At 34.8% G+C, this 23,286-nt stretch overlaps 1 protein-coding gene across 6 annotated transcripts in view; it reads left to right on the forward strand.

Moving 5' to 3' along the window:
- The window catches only part of MATR3 (matrin 3), a 49,216-nt gene that overhangs the window by 20,584 nt on the left and 5,346 nt on the right, over positions 1-23,286 (forward strand). For 4 of the 6 annotated variants that reach the window (XM_010591013.3, XM_064276882.1, XM_064276897.1 and 1 more), the window contains 11 exons: positions 8,819-9,896; positions 14,881-14,942; positions 16,075-16,116; positions 16,449-16,561; positions 16,816-16,868; positions 17,373-17,498; positions 18,654-18,779; positions 18,966-19,133; positions 20,214-20,345; positions 22,038-22,081; positions 22,186-22,552. In XM_010591013.3, the coding sequence (XP_010589315.1) occupies positions 8,994-9,896; positions 14,881-14,942; positions 16,075-16,116; positions 16,449-16,561; positions 16,816-16,868; positions 17,373-17,498; positions 18,654-18,779; positions 18,966-19,133; positions 20,214-20,345; positions 22,038-22,081; positions 22,186-22,552 (2,136 nt within the window). In that variant the 5' untranslated portion in view covers positions 8,819-8,993. Of the gene's footprint in view, positions 1-4,676; positions 4,753-8,818; positions 9,897-14,880; positions 14,943-16,074; positions 16,117-16,448; positions 16,562-16,815; positions 16,869-17,372; positions 17,499-18,653; positions 18,780-18,965; positions 19,134-20,213; positions 20,346-22,037; positions 22,082-22,185; positions 22,553-23,286 lie in introns of all 6 variants that reach the window. The other 2 variants (XM_010591017.3, XM_064276898.1) reach the window with 2 other exon arrangements.

Here is a 23,286-nt window from a genome sequence, read left to right on the forward strand (position 1 = left end):
GACAAAAATTAGTCCTTATTGCATAAGATATTCAGGTTATTATGTGTAAACAAGCGTGTCTGAAAATATTATATAAAGATTAAACTTGCTGTTTTATTATTGGGTCTAATACTAATTAGGTTACGATATGAACTGCAGCATCAGCTATTTTAAGAGTGAAACCATTTTGATGGCTGGAATTGAATAATGGTTTGTTAGATGTTTTTCTTACAAGAATCTTTTAGTGAAGAGTGCTTTTTCTCTGTTTTTATGTACCTCTTTTAGGATTAAGGAACCCTGGTGGTGCAGTGGTTAAGTGCTCAGCTGTGAGCCAAAAGGTCAGCAACTCCATGGAAGATAGATGTGGCGGTCTGCTTCCGTAAAGAATACAGCCTTGGGAACCCCATGGGGTAGTTCTGCTCTGTCCTATAGGGTCCTTATGAGTCGGAATCAACTTGATGGCAGTGGGTTTAGTTAGGATTACATTAGAACTCTCCCACATTTGTAAGAGGTGATAAGAGTAGATGACTGACCCAACATTTGGAGTGAACGAAGCTAGATTTGGGGGGGATGGGGTGGAAGGGTTGTGGACACAGTTTAGTTTTGCAATTTTTTGTATCATTGGTTTTTTCCAAGTTTACAAATGCGTCAGGAAATCAAGTACAATAATTTATAATACTTAAGCCATGTAGTGGGCCTTTCTTATCAAGATCAGGAGCTCTGAAATTCTTGATTGAAAGGTTTGTATATAGAGAAGTGTAGTGGAGAACTAAAAGACAGAGAATGTAAGTATGGATCAAGAGACTTTTAGGTATATAACCTTGAAAAGGAACCCCTGGTGGCATAGTGGTTAAGTGCTACAGCTGTTAACCAAAGGGTCAACAGTTCGAATCCGCCAGGTGCTCCTGGGAAACTATGGGGCAGTTCTACTCTGTCCTATAGGGTTGCTATGAGTCGGAATTGACTCAGCGGAACTGGGTTTGGTTTTTGTTTTTTTTAACCTTGAAAAGGAATTTTATAAATGATTTTTTAAATGAGTTGAACTTTACTTTTTGCCTTATTATGGCTTTTTACTACTATAAGCTTAGATGTAAACTTGTAATATAGTAAGAAGTAAATGATAAAGTGCTGTGCTGTCTTTAATGACCTGCATGTAATTTATTACTATGGCAGGTCTTTGTGGAATGGACCGCTTGGATATGATGTGGCTTAGACATAATTTTCTAATTGTATATAAAGCCCTGATTTTTCTGGGTAAATAACACTCAAAACTCTTTGAAATTAAAATCTACATGAAGTAGCAATGAAAGCTTAGGTTTTTTGATTTTCTAGAACTATTTCAAAATTTAAAGGATAGTTGACATAAAAGACTTGTGTTTTTTTCCTGCAACCTTATTTAAAAAATAGTGTCTCTGACATTCTCTTTGATCTACAGTCTCACTAGTAGGGCCAGTAGCCTGTGGTTGTTGGTACAGAAATAGGTTAGTAGGGGGAAAAAATAAAAGGATACTCACAGGGATTTGGGGGGCGGTGGTTCTTCGGGCTTCTGCTGCTTGGCAGAGGGCAAAGAGGGAAAACAACAAACTTCTATGGTAAGGTGTGGTGGGTGGCAATAAATGCTGTTAGTATGAAAAGCAGTAATTAATATTAGGGGTCTAAATAGGCTCATTGATTGTAGTATCATTGGTTGCTTTTCAGTTAGAAGATGGACAGCTTTCAGATCTTCCAAGGTGATTCATATGGTTTTTCCATTCTCTGAGAAGTAGAAGCATATTAAATATTTCTCTTTGATATAGTGACTTATAGAAGAACCTATGCTACATGTGAAAATTTGCAAGCGTTTGGTCGCCTGACTTGAGCAGTAGTTGGGAAGAAACAGTAATATCAGATAAGTGTATACATTTGTACTTAAAATATTCTTTTGTGAAGATGTGAAACAACAGATCAGTTTTAACAGTCCTGTCTATTCATGGGTAGAGCATAGTATTCTGGAAAAGCATGTGGAGGAGGGAAGTTTTGCGTTTAACCACAAGGAGACACAGAATATTCATAGGAACATTCTTGGTATTAGCAATAAATTGGAAATGGCCTAAATGTCCATCTTCAGAATGGATATGTGCCATAACATCTATACGGCAATGAAATGTAGATCTAATTTGTTTATGTATAAAACCAAACCCACTGCCGTTGAGTTGATTCCGATTCAAAGCGACCCTAGAGGACAGAGTAGAACTGCCCAATAGAGTTTGCAAGGAGCGCCTGGCGGATTCGAACTTAGAACCTCTGGGTTAGCAGCCGTAGCACTTAACCACTAAGCCACCAGGGTTTCCTGTTCGTGTATAAGTGTGTATAAATCAATTTTAAAGAGTAAGAACAATACATACGTATTAAGTCAATTTGTATAAAGTTCAAAAACACATCTTTAAGGATACACTTAAGGGGGAGTGCCTTGGAAACTGGCAGATGGAAGGTTTCTAAGGTGGTCTTAATGTTTCTACAGTTGGGTGTTAGATTCATGGGTATTTGTATACACGATAGTGCCTATAGGGTCACTGTGAGTCAGAATCGACTTCAACGGCAGTGGGTTTTTTTATGGGTAGTGTTCATAACCTATTGCGTGAATAAAAGCGGAGGCCTGAACGTAGATAATGGCGAGCTAAGGTTAACCAAAAGATTGGCATTTTGAATCCACCAGCCATTCTTTAGAAACCCCTGTCCTGTAGGGGCCCTATGCATCAGAATCAACTCGATAGCAATAGATTTGGGCCTAAAGGAGCCCCTTGGGTGGTGCACATGGTTAAGCGCTTGGCTACCAACTGAAAGGTTGGTGATTTGAATCCACCCAGAGGCACCTCAGAAAAAAGGCCTGGTGATCTTCCAAAAAAGTCACAACGATGAAAACCCTATGGAGTCTGTTCTGTTTTGCGAAACATGGGGGTTCCCATGAGTTGGAACCAAGTCGGTGACAACTGGTTTGGTTTTTGTGCCTAAAGAGAATTAACAGTGTTATTAAATGAGAACAAAAAACGTGTTGCCTTCTAGTTGATTCCAACTCTTAGCGACTCTATAGGATAGAGTAGAACTGTCCCATAGAATTTCCAAGGAGCGCCTGGTGGATTTGAACTGCCGACCTTTTGGTTAGCAGCTGTAGCTCTTAACCGCTATGCAACCAGGGCTTCTTGAATGAGGAGTGGGAGAATGTGTTCCAGCTAATGAGAATTGCATTTGCATGAACTCTGACAATGGAATAGCAAGCTGACCTTTCTTGTATGAATATGGTGGGTGATAGATTTAGAGAAACAAGATGGCCCCAGCATGCAAAAGGCATTGAAAAACTATAGTAAGGACTTCATGTGGTAAAAGTAGTAGGGAGCCATTGTAGGCTATTCAGCAGGAGAGTGAAATTTCAGGACTTATATATTGGAAGGTGATGAGCTTGTGACCGTGGATGCAGGGATACCGGATGAAAAGCACGAACCCTGAGAATCTTGAGTAACGTTATGGCAGAGGGAATAGAAAGGCAGGGGCTGCATTTTGAAGGGCAAAAAGGTAATTTAAAGACAGATTGGCAATAGAGAGTAAAGAGGAGATATATGTTTGTCTGCTTTCACTAGAAACCAGCTTTTCTTTCTCAGTTCTTACTTTGTCAGGGTTACTGCCAGTTTTTAAATCTGGTCTTTAAAGGTGGGAGGTGACAAAGTCCAATTTTGAATCCAGATTTTTCATAGAAATAGATGGGACCTTAAAGTTGATATATGAAATAGGGAGTACAGTGTAAATGAAAAAAGATAACGCAGTGAAACTTGTGAGAACCGGTACTCAGCGAAACTGCTTTGTTTTCCCAGGTCTCAAAAGTTTTCCATCTCGATAGAATACAGTCTTAGCATTTTTTAATCACTCGTATTCATGGAAGATATTTTAGTTTCCTTCTCTGACAGGTTTCCGTCTTAACACAGGTTTGACTTTCGCAGGTTTTATTCATGTGTCCCTGGAACAGTCTTTTTTGCATCTACAGTTTGTTTTCTCATCTAAAAATAAAGGAAAAATAAGTTGTATTTCTTAGACTTGTAAGGATTAAATTAGGTAAAAAAAAATATTACGAGTGTTTACTATGTGCCCAGACATTGTTCTAACTATTACACAAACTGATTTGTTTAATCCTTAGTCTACAGCCTTGTGAAGTGTAGGTATTATTTTTACTCCCATTTTACATGGGAGGAAACAAAAATGAAGCTGTTAAATTGCAGAAGGTTCACATAGCTATTGTGTAGTAAAGCAGGGTTGGAATCAAAGCATTCAAGCTCCAAAAATCTGTTTTTATCAAATAAAGAGTTGTACAAATGTTGTGGAAACCAAGAGAGTAGCATAGCATTAATTGAGTGAGTTTGGAAACCTTAAAGGGCGCAGAGTGGAGCCTTGAGGGAAGCCTCTAGTTTTAAGTGGAGAGAGAGTAAGCCAAGTTAGTATCAGATCAAATCAAGAGTCAGCAGTGTCAGGCAAATGGAATGAAGTTCTCTTCTGAGCTGTGGGTTTTGAATCAGATTCCAGTAGCCTTAATCTGAAAACGTTTACTGCCTAATTAATCGAAAGTCACTGGGAGATTTTTTTTAAATCCTAGGAAGAAGAAAGTAAATACTGTTCCAAGCCTGAACAGGAATCCATTCCACTGATTAACATAAAATTTTTTATCTTCTCAGCAGCTGAAGGCGCTCTGCAATACTTTTATCTATCATTGACCTAAGGATCAAGAAGTGGTCTAGAAGTTGAATTCAGGTCTGTCGGTGGATTAAGAGCAATAGCCTTAAAGTGCTTAAAAGTATTAATACTATTTTTCAGCCTTCCTGGGGCACTACATTTTATAACGTTTTATCTTTTTGTGTGTGTTGTGATGCACGTATTGCTCAATACAAAACTGAAGTTAATAGAACTGGGAGTCTGTTTCCTAAGGGGTTTACTATTTACGTTAATACGTTATTTTTAAAAATCCCAGTTGCCTAAAGGTATTTGCTGTACCAAGATGAGATTATGGTACTGAAAGGCACACATTAAAAGATTTTAGAGTAGTTCAAATTCTAGGAAGAAATTGAGTAGTTCCTCAGATATTATTATAATTCGAAAAATCAAACCCTTAAATGAAAGTTAGAAAATATATTGAAGAAAGATATAGTAATGCTAACTAACATTAAAATGAAAAATTTCTAACACTTGAAACTAGGTTGGTAAGTTCTTTATAAACCCACTTTAAAATTAATAAGTGAGAAAGATTAATGTGTGAGAAGAAGATCGATAAAAAGACTGTAATCTGGGGAAAGAAAGTAATAAGAACTTAGTAGTTAACCTTGTATTTAAACTGAGTTAGGTGTTTGCTTTAAAAGTCCTGATCACAGAAATCTTTAATCAATATTTTTGTGTGATTAATAACAAAAATCAAATCTACCTTTCCAAATGATGTTTCTTTGAAATAACTGATAGTGAACTATCCCTGTCATCCAGCAGTGATACGGTTAAGACGTTTTTTTAATACTAATTGTTTTTGTTGGTTGCTACCCTAAATATATTTGGGCCTTTTTTACAATTCACAAGGGTGTTTGAGCTTGATAAAATATTTGGGAGATCTGAAATTTTTTGCTCCCACCATTCCTTTGTATGTGTTTGTAATTCAGAGGGGGAAATACTATAAGAAATTATAATTAGTTTTTAAGGAATGATTATCTTACAACTCGAGAACATAATTAAATATTGGCTGTAAAGATACCTTTAAAACATAGTATTTTTTACTTCTAAGTTAGAAGTGGAAGGTTTTTTCCTTTTTTTTTTTTTTAATATATTTTAAGAACTAAGGCCATCTTATTCCCATTCTAGTAATCCTGCTAAATAACCTCTGGGAAAAAAAAAGACAAAAAAAGACAATTAGGTAATCTTTATTTTACACATGAGGAAATCCAGATACGGAACAACGGTTTGCTTTTGTTCTACATTAATTTTCTGAGTATGTTAAACTTTGAGCTGTGAAATATTCTGGTATTCCACTACTTTTAATTGGAGAAGAAAAGAAGCCCAATAAAGAGTATCAGCTGCTCATGGAATGCAGGTAGAATATTATTAACTGAAATTTATTTTCTAACTCTACGTAAGGACAGTACTTGCTCAGATTTTGAATAAGAAGCTGACATTTCCAGGACAGTTGACTAACAGCTTTTCCATTTTTCTTCAAAGTTGTCTATATAAATGACTTTTAAGACCTAGAAGTTAATAATTTGAGCATCAGATTATAGAAAATGGCATTTCGAAATCAAATTATGGATAATGTTGATAGTTTTTTTTTTAATGGTTTTGGGTTGAGCTGCTTTTGTTTTGGAAGTGAAAGATAACTGCATTGATGAACGTATAGATTTAATGGGTACATTGGGTTTTGACACTACATTCTAGTAGGTTATTTTCAAAATTGTATAATTACAGATAAAAACATAAGGTAAAAGAAGCTAATTAATTCCTAGTAATTTAGTAAATGTCCTTTGTGATGGGTTACTAATAGGCAGCAGGTTTGTTTAAATGAGCCTTTAAAAATGGCTCGTACGGAACAACTTATGTTCAGCAACGCCAACGTGTGTCTGAATTCTCTCAATTCTTCTAATAAAAGATTTTTTAAAGAATTTGGTTTGGTTAATTGTTTCGATCGAAGGTCCTACAGCAGGCCTTAAGTTCCTTTTTAGTAATACTACTATCGTGTTCTTGTGTGTGTGACTGCATTTTAGGTTGAAACTCAACTCAAAAATGTTAAGATTATTCTCACGGAATTACAAATTCTGGAATTTACATTGTGTTGTCCTTTTTCTGAGTTTTGCTGACATCCATTTTATGTTTTGTCTTAAGATTATCATCTTTTTACTTCTCTTAACCTTTTGTAGATTCGCTGTTGTCACATAAGCTACAGGAAAAAAATATTGAGATCTCTGTATTCTAACAATCATTTTCTTTTAAAATATGGTCAGTTTTTATATTTTACAGAGTTTCCCTGAGGGGAAAGAATAGTTCTTTCAAAAGACTAGCTTTTCGGTAATACAAAACTTTAGCTATAAAGCTGCAATTAATAACCTTGATATTTTGAGAAACCACCTAAGGTATTTTTATAGGATACATGAACAATTTAGAGAGTTCTACCTGTTAGCTGCCATTTGTGTATGGTGTTTACATGACATATCAAAGAAACTTTCATCCAAGGAAGTCCACTTTTGTCTTTTATAATCTTATTTTAACGCTTAAGTAGTTTTACATAGTGGATCTCATCTAGCACTGGTTTCTTTGGTGTCTTTTCTCAAATTCATCTTTCTTGGTGTGCAAAAACATTCTCTTTAACTCTGGTCACCTCTGATAGCATTTCTGTGTCTTTTTAACTTTTATTACATCTTTTTTTAAAAAATCTAATCTTTCTTAACTCTAACTTTTTTTTTTTTTTAACTTCTTCTGACACTGTTTTCGTCCAGTGTATCCTTGCTTTAATCTATCATTGGTGGAATTGGCCTCATAATAGACTTGTAACTATTGAATAGTGACTGGTTTTTGCTGTAATGAAGTTTAATTTATTAACTATCAGTGCTTAGGTGTATGAGTGATCAAATGTATAAAATTTGTCTGCGCAATGCCTTGTAATAGAATTCTGTGCAAACATAACCTTAAAGTTAACCTATGTATGTAGTTGTGATTATAAAATTGTTTCGTTGAGGACATTTATGTATATCTTTTAATATTTTATGAGAATCATAAATGCTTTGTAAATTCTTATGTAACTGAAACAAAAGATAAGGTAAAATGATAATTTAAGGAAGAAATTGAAAATAGTTTCATCCAGAAAGACATCTTGGTGATCGTATTCAGATTCAGAATTTAAATTCCCCAGGTGGACTATTCTTGAGAAAAGTTCACACAAATCTCTGTAACCAAGATTTCATTTTTATCTGTTTTGAGCCCTAGAGGTGCTGTAGCCCCTAAGCATTAAATGATCATTGATTGATGCCAACTTGGAGAGAGTGTCACTTCTTTAAATTACCTGTACTTCCTGTGCCTGGGTTTTTCTTGGGAGATCTCCTATTCCTGTACTGATCAGACTTGGTTCTCCTTGCCTTAAAAGTATTAGATACGAAATAAGCACTGCCTGGTGTAGGATGGGCAGTAAGAAGGCAGTTAAATGGTTTAAATATGGGTAGAAATCCTTATACAGTAGGAGATGACTTATTTTTCTTACATCTGTCTGTCTTCACCTCAAATTTATTTTGCTGCATAAAGGTCTCAACTGTTGTGTTTGGTCTTAGATCTTACTATAGTAGGTACTTGGCACTTAAGCTTCATGTACTTATGATTTTACTAGGTTCTTTCTGGTAGTGATAATAGGTCTCATTTTCCAAAGCAAAATACAATTGATTCATCTTGGACTTGCTGACCTAGACTTTTTGTTTGTTTTAGTCTTCTCCTGGAACTTAAGCATCATACTATAGGGTATATTTTATTCTTCTAAAAGAAAAGACCCATCTATATTTTTATTGAAATTTTTATGTACTCGGACATCTAACCCTTCAATTTAAATGTTTTTAAACTTAGTATAAAATTCCCTTTAATAGTTAAACTTTAGTACAAAAGTCTGCTTTTTAAATACATGCAGGCGCTGCATACATCTGGAATCCATTTAAGATATGTAATAAGTTCCTTGTAAGTTTGAGATCTTAAATGTTTTTTTTTTTAATCAACATGATGCATAAGTTTTTGTTTTTTGTTTTTTTTTTTTTTCTAAAAAACAGCATCTACTTAAAGGGATTTATGACTAAAATTGCTTATTTTTCTACAGAGTTGTCTGCTGGTTCTCAGCTTGAAGAAGATTCTCCAGTCCTTATTGATCCTTTTTCTTGGCGTTACCATTTTTTGAAGCAAAGTTAACTTAGCTTTCTAGTGTGAGCTTTCTTTTTGGCCGTCTTAAAAAAATTTTTTTTTGATCTATAAAATAGACAAGAGATAGTTCTACAATGTCCAAGTCATTCCAGCAGTCATCTCTCAGTAGGGACTCACAGGGTCATGGGCGTGACCTGTCTGCAGCAGGAATAGGCCTTCTTGCTGCTGCTACCCAGTCTTTAAGTATGCCAGCATCTCTTGGAAGGATGAACCAGGGTACTGCACGCCTTGCTAGTTTAATGAATCTTGGAATGAGTTCTTCATTGAATCAACAAGGTGCACTGTCTTCTGCTAGTACTTCTTCCCATAATTTGCAGTCTATATTTAACATCGGAAGTAGAGGTCCACTTCCTTTGTCTTCTCAACACCGTGGAGAAGCAGACCAGGCCAGTAACATTTTGGCCAGCTTTGGTCTGTCTGCTAGAGACTTAGATGAACTGAGTCGTTATCCAGAGGACAAGATTACTCCTGAGAATTTGCCCCAAATCCTTCTACAGCTTAAAAGGAGGAGAACTGAAGAAGGCCCTACATTGAGTTATGGTAGAGATGGCAGATCTGCTACACGGGATCCACCATACAGAGTACCTAGGGATGATTGGGAAGAAAAAAGGCACTTTAGAAGAGATAGTTTTGATGATCGTGGTCCTAGTCTCAACCCAGTGCTTGATTATGACCATGGAAGTCGTTCTCAAGAATCTGGTTATTATGACAGAATGGATTATGAAGATGACAGATTAAGAGATGGAGAAAGGTGTAGGGATGATTCTTTTTTTGGTGAGACCTCGCATAACTATCATAAATTTGACAGTGAGTATGAGAGGATGGGACGTGGTCCTGGCCCCTTACAAGAGAGATCTCTCTTTGAGAAAAAGAGAGGCGCTCCTCCAAGTAGCAATATTGAAGACTTCCATGGACTCTTACCGAAGGGTTATCCCCATCTGTGCTCTATATGTGATTTGCCAGTTCATTCTAATAAGGTGAGTTAATCCAACAGATACTTCTAATTTCTTTTACATTGTAGTGCCTATTCTGTTTTTACCTAAATCTTTTACTCTATTTCTGTAGTCTGATGACACTGAGTTGATCAAGAATTTTTATACTTTTGAGAACACTTACTTTATTTGGAAGGTAATTGTTTTTGAGCATTTTAAACCAGGGCTTTACATTAATACAATCTGCCTAGATTACTTCTGGCCACAAAACTGTCATCCACTGGGATTATCTTGTTGGGTTTTGGCATCAATATGTTCTTCTTAATCATATATTTAAGCAGGTTTTTTGTCTGCTTTGTTGAATTGTTTTAAGTATTTTTATTTATTTTGCAGTCAATGTGCTCTGCCATTCAGGATGCTAGAGTTTAGCTCTCCATCTGTCTTGATTGCTGATTTGTATGTAGTAAAGATGTATTCTTGAACAATTCTCTTTTTTTCCTTATCTGTGGCTTATAGGGAAAGCGTTAATGTAGAGCCCTGGTGTTTCAGTATGTTTCATATTTTAGATTAGCTCATTCTTCCTTTTTTGATTTCCCTTTAACACAAACTCTCATAGTATGACTGAAATTTTTCATCATTTTTTTTCCTCCTTTTCCACAACTTTCTTAAACATACTTCAGAATTCACTTTTTATTATCCCATATTGCATCTATCCCATTAGAGACTTGGAAAAATCAACTACTGCAGTATTCTGCTCTGTGTTCCTTGTAAGCATATTCTTTTTCTGATTTAGACTTAGACTTCTGGTATAGTCATTTGAACAACCAAAAAAAATCTAATTCTCCTTCGCTGTAATTATCATATCACATCTGGCAAAATGGGAACTTTTTCAAAATGCCCTTTTGAATATGTTGTCCTTTCTCTTTCAACTTTTTCAGTGTTATTCATTCTCACTGATTTAAAAAATACACATACAGTGCAGTTGACTTAAAGTCAACTACATAGCACTCCACCAGCTTGATCTGTGACCATCCATTTTTCCTGATGTGCTGTATAGTTATTCTACTTAACTGCAACATGGTGCTGCCATGAAATTGATTCGATGGTTACTATTACAGGCTTTTTCTTTACAGTAACATCTGGAAGGGTCATGTTCTTTTCATATCTACTCCTTTGAAATTTATTTTTTAGTGAGTATTGACTTTTGAGTAGCCTAAATCGTGTATTATTGGAGATTTTATCTTAAAAATTCTATTAAAATGTATTACCACTCTGTCTCTTGTGTTTGGATCTCAGAATTTTGGTCTCTTGGATAATTAAGTGAAGAGACTTCTCTTAGTTTGAGTTTACGGAGTACTTTGAAAAATATGTCTTTAAAAATAATTTTTAGCTTAAAAGTCTTTATATAATACAACAATCTTTTGAATTGCTATATAAAATAGTTCAAGTACACAAACGAATATTTTAGTCTTTAATCTACACCAAAATAAGTTATGATAAATGCTGAGTTTAGGTTTATAGGTTTATTTTCATCTAAGAAATAGAGCCCCCAAACTCATAAAAGTCATCATATTTTATTCGGTAGGTGCTTTTGGTGTTACCTTCTTTCAGATTTTTTGTTAGATGTACTTAGAATATCATGGACTTTATTCTTCGTACATTACTAAACTAAGTTGTAGATTTGGTGTGAGTTGATAAAATGAAAAAGTCCTTTAAGGTATGGTGACTCCTGTTTTTTGCTGTATTACTTTTGCCCGTTTATAAAGAAACGATAGCTGCAATGGTATTACAACCAATGTTCTCAAAAAAGATAATAAATTCCAAGGGGAATAGCCAGTTACAGTGTCTCAAATGAAAGCAATTTTAGGGGACTTAAAATTTTTGCTACTGGAGTCATCATAAGTCCACTATAAAGCTGTCAGTGGACGCTTACTTCCTGACTTTGAGCAGTAATTTAACTTCGCTGCCAGCACGTAGAAAAGCATAGTGCAGGAAAGGAACAAGAGAGAACCATGAGAGGGCTTTGATCAGAGAAAAGACTTTATTCTCAAGATTTTGCTACCTCCTAGTTCCTGAAGAAGGCTGTTTTAAATGGATCTAAATTAACAAACGAGCAGTTTTAAAGTACTTGACGAAACTGGATTCGAGAGTAAGATATATTTTTCCTTTACTAGCATAAGAGGTATTTTTAGCCGGTAAAAATGCTTAGACCTTAACTAGCTTTCATGTTTTGTCAGAATATTGAGTGCATTTAAGAACAATTTTAGAGGCCTTTTGTTTAATTGTTTGATTTGAAAATTTATGACATTTTTAAGTTTGGTCAATTTTAAGACGTTTAAGCACCTGGATTCTCTTAATGTTTTCTAGTTTCCTTAACATAGCTGATGTTTTCTTTGTATCTACGTTATTGATAAAATAACTGTTCACTGTACAAGTAGACCTCTCATTTTATAGCTGATGTGGAAACTGATTTTAGGGGAAATTCCTGTGGTGGAAGTAGACAGTGAAGTTTTTTTTAACATTTAATCCTGCTCTCTGGTATTGCTGCATAAACTTGGAAAATCTGTTCTTTTTATTTAGTGGTAACTTTAAAGCCTGCATGATCAAAAGTTCTATGAAAAAAAGAACTTTAGGTTGAAAACATTATATAATTTGCCATCATAGGAGTGTCATTATTTTTGACATTTTTAAGTAACTTCCAGGGATGCTGTTGGTTTTATTTCTTCCTGGGTCATTTTAGAACCTTGGGTGCTTTTCTACACAAAAAATTCCCGCAGGTTCCTTACACTTAAATAAAACTGCCCATACAGCCCTCTCACTGTCTTGTCACTTGAGTTCATATTTTTCCTCTTAGTATTATTCTAGAAGGAAACCCTTAAATTATTCTTTATTCCTCCATTCCAGAAGTGCTTCTCCACGTTATTCTTTCTTTATATAGCTTTTGTATTAAAAGCATTAAGGTGAATGTAGTTTTCCTGCAGAAACCTCTGAATTAAAAAATCGAATCCTCATTCTTTATTAATCTGATGTAAGAGTCAATGTAAAATCCAAGGATATGTTTTTTTAATTCTCTTGATTTTTAGTCCTTACTTTAGACTAAACGGTGAGAGATGAGTTGCTCCCGGTAGTGCAGATTAGTAATGGCTGGGTTTGGGAAGTCCATATCTCATTTTCTCATCTTGGCTTTTTAGCACTTTGAAAGACCAGCCCCACTTTTACTGTAAGTCTGAACCTTTAAAGAGCATGGGGGCTTGGGTATAAATAATTTCGGTTCGGTTATATACCCTTTCTGTCTCCTGTGAATTAGAAGCTTGCCTAATAGGAAAACTTTCATTCCTTTCCCAAAATACTACTTTTCAGGGATATTTTAAACCTGGAGATTTTTAGTTTAAATAAATAAATAAAGGCATTTATTTAATCCCTCTTCTGAAGTTTGAAATTTACCTGTGGTGACATCTTGCTTACAGCCATTTAAAAAGCGACCTCTAGCAAGTCACAGTTCTGTTGCTTTGCAAGTAGAAACTTTTCATATCCCAAATACCTGCTTGTAGAGCCAGCTGAAGAGAGATCTCTTTGAGTTCCTTCCTTATACTAGCCGTTATTTTTTTAAAAAGACACTCTAGCTTTAGAGATTCATGGTAATAGTATTTGATAGCGCATGCAAGTTCTGAGAAAGTACCATTCTGCCTCAATGTGTTCATCTCAGATCTTCCACAGGGTTTTAGTTCATTCTCTTGGAGCATAAGAATGGATGTAAACTAGTGTAATATAAGTCACCTTTTAAAAATTAGGGTCCTGTTTATAAAATACCATTCTGAAGCTCACCGAAAGAATATCTCTTATAATTGGGTGCCTTACCTTAGGTCTAAGTGAGACTCCCTTATACAAAAAATTGCCTGACCATGTTTTATATTCCAAATAAAATTGTATTAGATAATGTGGGTATTGTAGAATTGTCTCAACTTGTGGGAATTTGTAAAACAACATTTAATAATAGTTGTGAAGAAAGAATTGCAAAACAAGATGGCTTTATAAACAGTGTAATTATAGTTCACTTTTTTTTTTTAAGCACTTCTGTATTCCTGGCAATGTTCTGATAAGTTTTTTATATTTATTAACTCACTTTTCACAACAACCCTGTGGTAACAGTGAATTTAAATAATACCACGTATTCACATCTTCTAAAGTGGCAGCTTTGGGAATGTAACTCACTTATACTTACGTTTTTGGATTTTTTTGCTAAAGAAAGGAAAATTTATTTCAATGAAATAGGGAGAAAGTTAACTCCTTTAAATTTAAAATAAATCACAAAGGGACAAATAGGACAGAATGTAATATGCTTCCCTCTTAAAATTTGAAAATTGGCATCCTGAAGTTTGCTTTTTTATTTTTGAGAAATGTAACGAAAGCCTAGTTTTTTTTATAAAAGAGTATTTTCTAGAAAAGTCATTTTTATTGAATCGCTTTAAACTTTTATAGCACAAACCATGGTGCGTTTTTCACTACATATTTAGTAGTTAGTACTGTTGGTACAACGCCAACAACACCTCATGGGCTGGGTGAAATAAAAGATTCTATTTTTAACTAATTGTTCATATTTATAGCATGTATTATAGGAAAGTAGATCTAAACATTGGTATTTTTAATCATATTTAGATTCCCTTAAAATAGTTCTCATAATATATTTCAAATTGGTCCATAGCAGAAATTAATTTGCCTTGCTGAACTCAAGGTCCATTAACTACTCTTGATCTCTTGATACTCATTATATTTTTTCCCTGTCAGGCCTCTTAGTATGCTAACCAAATTATCCAGTTTTTCCAAGAATGTGCGTAGCGTATTTGAGGGCAGGATCAAGTTATCAGGATTCAGAGAAATTGTTTTAAATTAAATCAGTGTGATTTAATGAATGGGTAGGTGTTTGTAAAACCTATGATACTGCATAGATTAACGCCCTAGAGTTTGGATGGTTCAAATGAAAGTATTTTAGCTTTATTTTTGTTAATTCTACTAATTTACTTTGCTGCAGGAGTGGAGTCAACATATCAATGGAGCAAGTCACAGTCGTCGATGCCAGCTTCTTCTTGAAATGTAGGAGTTTGAAATACCTTTAAAGCATCCTTATCGCAAATCAGAAACAGTCATTGATTGATTTGGGGGAGTTCATCATTTACTTGTATCCACAGTGTTACTGCTACGTAGTTGATATCGTCCTGGCAATACTAATTACAAATAAAATGCTTACATTTAAAACTTCCTGTTGAATACCAGATGAAGTGATGGTGATGTAGTAATACCTTGTTTACGTAATATTATCGCTAGGTTAAATTTTTTTTTTTTTAAACAAGTTTGGAAACTTTAATAGACTTAAAGATAGCCTTTGATACGTAGAATAGATACACTTTTTAATAGCACTTCCAGTAATACATCTAAAAATAAAGGAGATTCAGAAAAGGAAAGGTTATTAAAAGTTACAAACTGGTTGTCAAGCAATATCCTTCATGGTTTTTTCTTTTAATTGTACTTTAAGTGAAAGTTTACAAATCGAATCAGCCTCTCATACAAAAACTTAAACACACTTTGCTATGTACTCCTAGCTGCTCTCTACCTAATGAGACAACACACTCCTTCTCTCCACCGTGTATTCCCTGTGTCCAATTCATGGTGTATTTTTAACTTGTTGAGATACTTTTACCATTTGGTTCTGAGTTTAAGCTGCTATAATGAAACAGAATTTCTAAAGAAACTCCTTCCCATAGCAGCACACAATGCCCATGATTCACTGGCATGGCAATTTTCACATATACCCGGCTCTGTTTAGGTTAAACTTTCTTAGTGTCACCACTCTGCTCTTTGTATTTAATACTGGAGGAGGAAGCACTGTGGTCTCTTTTTGTTTCACTTATATAACCCACATTTCCAATTCCTCATATAGCACTTTTCTTCCTTATGGTTTAACAAATACAGAAAAAGTTTTAACTTTAACGTTTTCAAGGAATACGGAATAGGTTTATTCTCATTCATTTGAATTATTTTGAACTTAACAAAATTTTTCTTAACTTTGGAAATACCTATATGACATGCTTTAAAACTGTTAATATTGCTAACATTAGGCCCTCAAATAACTTTACTAATAAATAATCCTCTGTTTTAGAGGCCAAACGAGGCTGCTTTGTGAAAAGGACAGTTTTATTTTAAAGTTAATTTTCTGGTCTTTTTAAAGCTACCCAGAATGGAATCCTGACAATGATACAGGACACACAATGTAAGTTAAATTTTTTTAAGCTATTGTTTGTAAAGGAGATCAATGTAAGGAATTCAGGTTTAACTTCAACATTTTGTAAATAAAATTATTTTCAAAATTTCTTTACTGGATATATGAGAGTTTTGTATAAGTTATTGTGGTTGAATTAAAAGAATGTATTTCATGTAGTAATTTCTATTATGATTTTTTTTCTAATAGTGCTATTACAGACTTTTTTCATTCTTCACACACAAATTTTCCCAAGTTTGAAGAGGTCATAGGGTACTTTAATAATAAATCTTAATTATTTCTGACGGACCCCTTTATCATCTTTATTATCGTCACATTTCTAGGGGTGATCCATTCATGTTGCAGCAATCTACAAACCCAGCACCAGGAATTCTGGGACCTCCACCTCCCTCATTTCATCTTGGGGGACCAGCAGTTGGACCAAGAGGAAATCTGGGTGATTATATAAAATGCATGTTACTTTCCCTAAGAGCTTTTACCATAAACATTAAATGCAGTGATTACAGGCAAAAGAAGTCTAATCGAAATGTTATTCCTGAATAACATTGCATGGCAAGACGTGGTAGGCATATGATATTAGTAATTTCTTTGTTTTTGAAAGGTACTTTTTTTTTTTTTTAATTAGCCTACTATAGCAAGTATATTTATTACAAGGCTAAAAGAAAAAAAAACTTTTTTTCCCCCATGAAGGCGCTGGAAACGGAAACCTGCAAGGATCAAGACACATGCAAAAAGGCAGAGTGGTCAGTAATAACAATTCTTGCTTTTATTGTGTTTACTTTTTTCGGAACTGTGATTTTTTTAAAACCTGGCTGATTGAGCCTGTCATAATCCTTATTATTGGAAAATTGCTGTAGTATGAAAACTACCAGACTTTTGCAGTCTGAGAACCCCAGGCTTTTATATGACTTAAATAAGAGTTAAATCTTTATATTTATTTGCCCATACTTTGGAGATCTTGTGTTTTACTCAAGAGTTAGGAACTTTACTATCCAGATATATACACATTATTCAATGTAAAAATCAGTGCAGGGGCTCTTTTCTGAAACTTTGAGATAGTATAACTCATTGAGTTGTAGTCAGAAAAGAAATTTACCCCAGTGACATTTGCTTTGTTGTATAGTTTTTAAATTCTTTTAAATACTTAATCTGTTGTAGTAATTATAGACTGTAAACTTCTAACGTGTAACCTGTTATCACATTGCATTTAAAGATACATATTGAATTGCTTTTTTCCTAACTGATAGGAAACTAGCCGAGTTGTTCACATCATGGATTTTCAGCGAGGGAAAAACTTGAGATACCAGTTATTACAGCTGGTGGAACCGTTCGGAGTAATTTCAAATCATCTGATTCTAAATAAAATTAATGAGGTATGAGTAGAGATATGTATACTATTTATTTATACCAATGATATATATCTTAAAGAAGTTAAATGATTCTGTATTAGAAACTCAGTGTTAATCTTATATCAAGGAACTCAGTGTTAATCTTAAATCAGCATAGAACGTAACAGATAGAGGCAACAATATTAATTTGTAGTACTAATGGGTCGAGAGTATTGGTGGTTCAGGCATAGAAGTCTCATCTTCCATACTGGAGACTGGGGTTCAATTCCTGGCCAGTGCACTTAATGCAGCGCTACCACCTGTTTGTCAGTGAGGCTTACAGTGAATGCTAAATAGATTTAAATTGAACTTCCAGACTAAAATGGACTAGGAAAAAAGGCATGGCAATCCACTTCCGAAAATCAGCAGTGAAACCCTATGAATCACATTGATCCGATCCACAACCAGTCCTGGGATGGTGCAGAACCAGGCATTTCCTTCCATTGTGCATGGGGTCACCATGAATCAGGTGCCTACTTGACAGGCGCTAACAGCAACTAATGGGTTATTAATAACTTTATAAATTACAATCCTGAGCAGGAACTGTCATTATCAAACTACTTGTGTAAGGGATGCAAAAGGAAAATTATTTAGAAAGGCATTTCAGACTTCTATAGGACAGAGTAAAACTGTCCTATAACCAAAGTGGTGCCAAATCATTACTGCAAATTCAGTAGGTATAGTAAATGATGAAGTAGTTTAGTAGTAAGAAGGTAATATAACATGAATTTTTAATAAATAGCAAATGGGTAGTGTTGGGTGTTTGTTTCGGTTTTTTGTGTGAGTCCACATATATGAAATATCCCGAATAAGTAAGTCCATGGAAACAGAAAAAAATTCATGTTGTAAGGGACCTGGGTAAGGGAGAATGGGGAGTGACTGCTTAATGGCTACAGGGTCTGCTTTGAGGGTAATGAAAATGTTTGGGGCGATGGTTGTACAACAATGTATATACTAAATGCCACTGAATTATACTCTTTAGAATGGTGAATTTAATGCTGTGTGAATTTGCTCTCAATTAAAAAACACATAGAAAAATTAAATCATGATGGTCAATTCTTGAAAATACTTTAAATAAGTTAATATCTGGAAAGTCTTTGATCAGTTTTTTTTAGAAATAATGTTTTTGTGTTATTTTAGGCATTTATTGAAATGGCAACCACGGAAGATGCTCAGGCTGCAGTGGATTATTATACAACTACACCAGCATTAGTATTTGGCAAGCCAGTGAGAGTTCATTTATCACAGAAGTATAAAAGAATAAAGGTAAATTGAGTATTTTTTTTTCCAGGTTATGTATAACCTACCATTTTGGTATTAATATAATTTAATATTATTAAGTTTTGCTATTTAAAATTGTTGCTAACAACTAGAATAGTCTTAATTACTGACTTGTAATTATAGCATATGTTCCAACATTTCACTTGCCCTTTCTGTTTTGTAAAAATAAAGAAACCCGAAGGAAAGCCTGATCAGAAGTTCGATCAAAAGCAAGAGCTTGGACGTGTGATCCATCTCAGCAATTTACCCCATTCTGGTTATTCTGACAGTGCTGTCCTCAAACTTGCTGAGCCCTTTGGGAAAATAAAGAATTACATATTGATGAGGATGAAAAGTCAGGTAATACATATATGGTGGTTTTGAAAAGATTATTTTACAAAGTGCCTTAATTTTATTCAGTATATTATTTCACTGAGGGAAGAGGGGGTAGGAGAGAGTTTCTTTGTAAATTTTCTTAGCCATGCAGTGATGAATGGGGGATTTTTAAGTTAAAGTAGATGCTTACGGTAAAACATTCAATCAATACTGAAAATTCAGGTATAAAATGTAAAGGTCTTTTCTTTTGCCCAGCCTTGTAACACTTTGTTTCTTGGGTTTGCTTCAAAATTCTTTCTATGCATGTATATGCATGCCTTTTTTTCCCTCCCCTCTTCAGCTGGGATTGTATTGTCCAATTACTTTTCCACTTTATACACAATTCCATTGAATAAACTAATGTATTTAAATTTCCTGGGTTGATAGACATTAGAGTTGGTCGTTTTTTGGCCTTACCACTAGTGCAGCTATGGATTTTACACCATGTGGATCTTGGCATGTTTGAATGCATGTAACTGGGGGATAAAATTTTGGAATTGCCGTTCTAGATCTGGATATATGCATTCTTTACTTTGATATTGCAAAATTGCTCTTCAGAAAATTTGTACCAGTTTATCATCATACCAACATTATGTGAGAATGTTTTGCAAACATTGGATATTACAGACTTAACAAATTCTTCGTATTTCATGGGTGAATTATTTCATACTTTTCCTTTTAAAAATTCAGAGTGTGGAGAGCATCTTTAATGATTTTGTTCGTTTTTTTTCCCCTAGATAAACACCTTTTTGTAACTAAGCATTCTCAGTTTGTATCCTTCCAGACTTATTTTCTTGCAGTATTTTGGTTAATATCTTCTGAGTTTATTACTTTAGTTATATTTTTGCAGAATGACCACATAGGATAATTGGTGCTATGGTGATTCTTGACAATTTTGTAAATCTGGCAGGTTGTCTTTAAGTTAATTGAGTGACATTTAACTCTTACCAGCCTCTCTGTATTAAAGATTATATTTTTCTAACGTGTGGATAGAAGTGATAATAAACATTAAAGTTTTACAAAAGTATATGAAAAAAATGCTTTATTTCCCTTTTTTTTTTTTAGGCCTTTATTGAGATGGAGACCAGAGAAGATGCAATGGCAATGGTTGATCATTGTTTGAAAAAAGCTCTTTGGTTTCAGGGGAGATGTGTGAAGGTTGACCTATCTGAGAAATATAAAAAACTGGTACTGAGGGTATGTAGTGTTTGTCATCATTAAAGCTTGTTATAGTATATTTCGAGAGACTATATTCTTGTAAGCATTTTTGTGTGCTAAAAATACAGGATTTGGTTGTTGAAAGAGAACAACCCTTTTTCTTTTCTGGGTTTCTCTAGTAGCAGAAGAGTTTAACTGATGTTCTGTAAAGAGAACTTTCATTATTTTTATGTGTATTATTTACAGTTTTATTTTAAACAGTTCTGTTACCGTAAAAGTTTATCAACTCTCTTGGAGTGATGATTTTGATGAACTGGTGACTATAGGCAGGTTAAGTACTTGGGTGTGGTTACAGAAATAAAACAAGCTGTGGTTACAGTCTCGGTCATTATTGAAAAACTGGTTGTTAGTGAAGATTTATAATACTAATGCAGTGGATTTCTTTTTTCCTTTTAAGAATAGTCCATGGACTGCAAAATAGCCTTTACTTTATACTTGGCATTGTGTGTACCATGTTAGGAAATACTGTATTGTGGGAAACATATCAAACCAAAAATGAGCTACTTCTTTCTATATTTTAAGTTCCTGTAAATTTTTTCTTTTAAGGGATGGCTACCAGTTTTTAATCTGACACTTTCTGTAAGGAATATACTTACATATGTATAAATTTTTATTGTGCTTTAAGTGAAAGTTTACAAATCCAGTCTCTCATACAAAAATTTATATACACCTTGTTGTGTACTCCTAGTTGCTCTCCCTCTAATGAGACAGCACATTCCTTCTCTCCACTCCTGTGTCCGTTCAGCCAGCTTCTGACCGTCCTCTGCCCTCTCATCGTCCATCCAGACAGGAGCTGCCCACATAGTCTCAGTGTCTACTTGATCCAAGAAGCTCACTCCTCACCAGTATCATTTTCTATCCCATGGTCCAGTCCAATCCCTGTCTGAAGAGTTGGCTTTGGGAATGGATCCTGTCTTAGGCTTACAGAAGGTCTGGGACCATGACCTCCAGGGTCTTTCTAGCCTAAGTCACACCATTAAGTCTGGTCTTTCTTACGTGAATTTGAGGTCTGCATCCCACTGCTCTCCTCCTTTCTCCTCCTCCCTCAGGGGTTCTCTGTTGTGTTCCCTGTCAGGGCAGTCATTGGTTGTAGCCGGGCATCATCTAGTTCTTCTGGTCTCAGGCTGATTTAGTCTCTGATTTATGTGGCCCTTTCTGTCTCTCGGGCTCATAATTACCTTGTGGCTTTGATGTTCTTCATTCTTCTTTGGTCCAGGTGGGTTGAGACCAATTGATGCATCTTACATGGCTTCTTGCAAGCATTTAAGACCCCCGACGCCACTCTCCAAAGTGGGATGCAGAATGTTTTCTTAATCTTATTATGCCAGTTGACCTAGATGTCCCCTAAAACCATGGTACCTAAACCCCAGCCCCTGCTATGCTGGCCTTCAAAGTGTTCAGTTTATTCAGGAAATTTCTTTGCTTTTGGTTTAGTCCAGTTGTGCTGACCTCTTCTGTATTGTGTATTGTCTTTCCTTTCATCTAATGTAGTTCTTGTCTACTATCTAATTAATGAATACCTTTCTCCCTCCCTCTCTACTATTGTAACCATCAAAGAATATTTTCTTTTCTGTTTAAACTATTTCTCGAATTCTTATAATAGTGGTCTTGTTCTGTAAGGAATATATTTTAATACGTTTATTTAACTTCAGCAAAACTTTTGTCTTTTAGATTCCCAACAGAGGCATTGACTTACTGAAAAAAGATAAATCCCGGTAATTTCCTTTTGTGTGTGTTTATATGCACTAGTATATTAAATTTTTCCTTATATTTCAGCAACCCAGGGAAATCACTTGAGGTGCTGTCTTTTTTATTTCAGAAAAAGATCTTATTCTCCAGATGGCAAAGAATCTCCAAGCGATAAGAAATCCAAAACTGATGGTTCCCAGAAGACTGAAAGTACAGCTGAAGGTAAAGAACAAGAAGAGAAATCAGGGGAAGATGGTGAGAAAGATACAAAGGATGACCAGACAGAACAAGAACCTAACATGCTTCTTGAATCTGAAGATGAGCTGCTTGTAGATGAAGAAGAAGCAGCAGCACTGCTAGAAAGTGGCAGTTCAGTGGGAGATGAGACTGATCTTGCTAATTTAGGTGACGTGGCTTCTGATGGGAAAAAGGAGCCTTCAGAGAAAGCTGTGAAAAAAGATGCAAGTGCTTCAGCAGCAAAGAAAAAGCTTAAAAAGGTAAAGATTTTATACTGACCAGTTTTAGATCAGATCACTGTTCCAAATTATTTACCCTAGCAGAGTCAGATTTAGGGAAGTTAATCAGACAAAAATGTATAAGCCATACTACATTTCAGTCTAAACTCTGCAATGTATAGATTAAATAGGACTTTTTTTTATAGTTGCAAAAAATGTCAACTCTCACTGGGAATTTTTTAGTAATAAAGGCGAAAGATTGACTCATATACTATTCTGTGTTGTGGTAGTCAATAAATACTGATAGCCTTATAATACAGTTTGTTTTTTGAAAAGATGGAGCATGACTTTGCAATAAGTTAACTGACCCAAGGTGCTTAAAAACAATTTGCCACTCATTCAGAAATTGTTGAAGAATTTTCCAGTTTGAGAAATGTAAGCTCGATCAAATATATTAATAGCTTTTAAAACTGCATTAGATAATAATGTCACATAAGGCAGCTTATAAGGTGAATATAAATATAAAAGTATATAACAGTATAAAGAACAGTAAAACAAAACACTGAAGTACTGACTACCTAAGAATTAGAACATTAAAATGTCCTTAAGGCCCACTATGTTAAATGACTCTCGAAAATGCAGAATGAAAGGAGATTTCTGTCATTGTTTTCCGTTGGTTTCTTCTAAGCAACATTAAACTATTGGAAAGGTAATATGTACGTCCAGGCTTTGACATCTTGGTCAGATAGCCTGAGTCTTGAAAATATTCTACTGGC

Source organism: Loxodonta africana, chromosome 2 (assembly GCF_030014295.1).
Source record: "Loxodonta africana isolate mLoxAfr1 chromosome 2, mLoxAfr1.hap2, whole genome shotgun sequence".
In the NCBI taxonomy this organism is placed as follows: domain Eukaryota; kingdom Metazoa; phylum Chordata; class Mammalia; order Proboscidea; family Elephantidae; genus Loxodonta; species Loxodonta africana.